At 47.9% G+C, this 3,069-nt stretch overlaps 1 protein-coding gene across 1 annotated transcript; it reads right to left on the reverse strand.

Moving 5' to 3' along the window:
* Nucleotides 1-320: 320 nt before the first annotated feature.
* hoxb13a (homeobox B13a) lies at nucleotides 321-2,086 on the reverse strand. The gene is made up of 2 exons (XM_029508846.1): nucleotides 1,360-2,086; nucleotides 321-568 (listed from the first exon to the last, which is right to left on the reverse strand). The coding sequence occupies exons 1-2, from the start codon at nucleotides 2,084-2,086 to the stop codon at nucleotides 321-323; spliced, it is 975 nt and encodes a 324-aa protein (XP_029364706.1).
* Nucleotides 2,087-3,069: the final 983 nt, after the last annotated feature.

Below are 3,069 nucleotides of genomic sequence, written 5' to 3' on the forward strand. Positions count from 1 at the left end.
GCACACCACTGACAAACAATAAAACACAGTCACAGACAGACAGTCACATGGAAGCAGGCAGAAAGCTACTGTATTTACACGATGCCTCTGACAGTAAGGTTTGTCAGAGAACCCTGGTTCTTTTCTTTATTTTTTCATCCTTAGAGTTCCCTTTTTTCATTTTTTTTCTTCCATGTAGGATGCACATGGACACATACAGTCTCAGTCAATAGTACCACGTCGATATTCTTTTTTCCCCCTTTTCATTCAGGTTTTTATAATGGCAGGCACAAATAGTCCAGATCAGTCACTAAATAGTCCAAACACCAGGGACCTGCATTCTACGGCGCACTACTCTTCACTTTGGCCACGAACTTCTTCTCCTTCACCCTCCGGTTCTGGAACCAGATGGTGATCTGTCGCTCGGACAGGTTGGTCATGGCCGATATCTTCCTCCTTTTGTCCTTGGTAATGAATTTGTTGGCGGCGTACTCCTTCTCCAGCTCCTTGAGCTGGACCTTGGTATAAGGTATCCGCTTCTTCCTGCCCCGGCGAAAAGGCGAACTATCGTGCTGATGTGCCACCACATCTGTTTGAAAAGCGGACACAAGAGAAGAGGAGAGACAAACGGGCTGAGGGCGACGATTCACAAAACGGGACACATTTACACAATCCGCACTGTTGGATTCAAACGTTCAGACGCACTTTAAGTGACAGCGAGGGCACAGAATTTGTGCTCAGCGCTGTCTGCACCTCAGACACTCGCGAACATGGTAGTTGTCTGTCGTCTGCAAGCTGCAGCCGACCATGCGCCTGCACGTTGTATCTGTATTTACAGTGTAGCTGCATGAACATTAATGGTACACAACATGGAATCCCACGACGTACGTTATTTTGCTCTTTGCGGTATGTCCATTTATTGAATTAGAGAATGTCTGTTGCAGTGTGTGTGAGAAAACATATATTGCAACTCAAATGCATGAGATCGCACTGATCTTTAATCGATCACATCAGCATTAGTCACCGGAATAATGTCTCATCATCAGATTAACGAGACGGTTCGGGCAGCAACTGCAGCACCTGACCTTTTGGTTAGCCTAATTAATGAAGCAGCAGCTGAGACCATTTTCCCATTCAAGTGATACAGCTTGAGTAAAAAAAAAAAATCAACCCAGCTCATTGGATCCTGTGTTCTCAGCTGTACCTAAAATGTATAGTGACTGAATTAAATTATCAGAGATCAGAGATCGTATATATCAAGTACAAATTGGGATCAAAGTCAAAGTATTTAATGGCTCTACACTTGTATTATCCTTCACTGGTTGAAATGCTTCCACTGGAAAGATTATTTTAAAATATAATAAAAAGTAATGTGTTTACCAGCCAGAGCGGACTTCCAGAGGTGCCCGGCCTGTCCCTGGTCCTTGGAGCAGTACATCTGCCCTCCCCAGCCGTTGGTCAGAGCCCAGGGCTGGTAGCTGTCCATGGGGAGCAAGGTGTCATGACGTGGCTCGCCGGTGCCCAGCGACTGGACCACTGACACGTCCAGGTAGCTGGCCATGGACTGGTAAGGGCTTGGGTAGCCATGATAAAAGGCGAACTCCTTGGCCCGGTGGTTTGGGTATTCGTCAGAGCTCACTGTCGTGTCCATGTACTGCGAGCTGAGCGCGGCTCCAGCTGCCTGGGTGCATGATTTGAGAGAACCCCGCCCCATCCTGCATGGGTAATAACCGTTACCAAAGTAGCTGTAAGGTAACGCAGTGGCTGCGGAGGAGCTCTGGTGAGGTACAGCGGCCGCAGGACACTGTCCGCCAGCGCACTGCTTCCCCGAAGACGTTGAAGTCTCGCTGGATCCTGACGCGGACACGTCCACTGTGGAGTAACCGGCTGAAGAGTGCACCAAGCCGGACGGGTGGCCGCCCAGAGCAGCAGCGGCTGCTGAGTGCGCCATGATGTTGCGACACTGGCTCGCCGCCGTGGCCGCAGCGAAGTTGCCGCTTCCTACCAACCCTTCCATGTTCTTGTTCAGGTCTTCCAGGTTATTATCATAAACAAACATTACCGTTTCCGCTGGCCAGCGAGGGTTTAGAACCAGAGAGGCTGTCATAGGCTCTACTTTTGCCGGTCTGGTCTCCGTTCGTCCCCGTTTCCTCTCAAACTTGCTCGGCTCTTGGATGCCAGGTTTCTACATTGGCTGAATGAGCTAGACTGGCGCGTATTTATTCTCCTGTGAACACTGGCTTTCCTGCCCATACACACAGCTCAGTCAGGGCACATTTATAGTGACAGTCGCAGTCGTGGCGGCACGTGTGCGCTGTTTGGGGGCACCTTTTAGTGACGGCGCTCGTTCGCAGGCAAAGACTCCGGGCAACCGAGTGGACTCCCAGTTACATCCAAGCCGCAACCTTGACGCAACAAGCCCCCAAGACCAGAAGAGGTGGGAGGACGACTGTCCATTGGAGGAGTATCACGTGACGGTCCAAGTGGAAAAAAAAGACGCAGAAGAAGAGACTTGTTGGGGATTGTCAGTCAACGAAAATATTTTTATAAGGCTCAAGCTGTGGCATGAGAGGAGCATGAGCAGCTACCTGAATGTACTGCTTTACTCCGTGCAGCTGAATCATGCCAAAGAACTTTCTGATCCCCTGCAGTCGCAACAAAAAACAAAAAGTTAGATTATCTTGAGATAATAATTGAGAAATTAGTTGAACAGATGTGCTGTGTTGTGCGTAAAGAAGTAACGGGAACGCAGGTGCATGCAAACGTCGATTTTTACTGCAGAGTGAGTTCTCGGCCTCACATTCTCAATACTAAAAAAATATGAGAATCAGACTGTAGAAACGACAGTCCTTTCTTGAATTGTTTATGGCAATATTGGAGGGGACAGCACGGAGCGTGTGTGTTGTGGGCAACTGCACACACAAAGCCAAAGTCAGCACCAGAACCAACGACTCCTCAATGTTTGACTGAATGTAGTCTTAAGTCAACAATTCATGTAAAATGTGTGTATATATTAAATAAATAACATGATGCATAATATTTTATATTTAATATAGGCTATAAGCGAAAATTGCTGTCGAACGACGAATT

This window comes from Echeneis naucrates, chromosome 8, assembly GCF_900963305.1.
Source record: "Echeneis naucrates chromosome 8, fEcheNa1.1, whole genome shotgun sequence".
Taxonomy (NCBI): Eukaryota; Metazoa; Chordata; class Actinopteri; order Carangiformes; family Echeneidae; genus Echeneis; species Echeneis naucrates.

What these genes read in the sequence shown, in the direction of transcription:
- hoxb13a (XM_029508846.1), bottom strand. Translation starts at nt 2,086, where the DNA reads ATGACAGCCTCTCTGGTTCTAAACCCTCGCTGGCCAGCGGAAACGGTA. An exon ending in CTGGAAGTCCGCTCTGGCTG is followed by an intron (nt 569 to 1,359) that starts GTAAACACATTA and finishes CTTTTCAAACAG; the next exon opens with ATGTGGTGGCACATCAGCAC.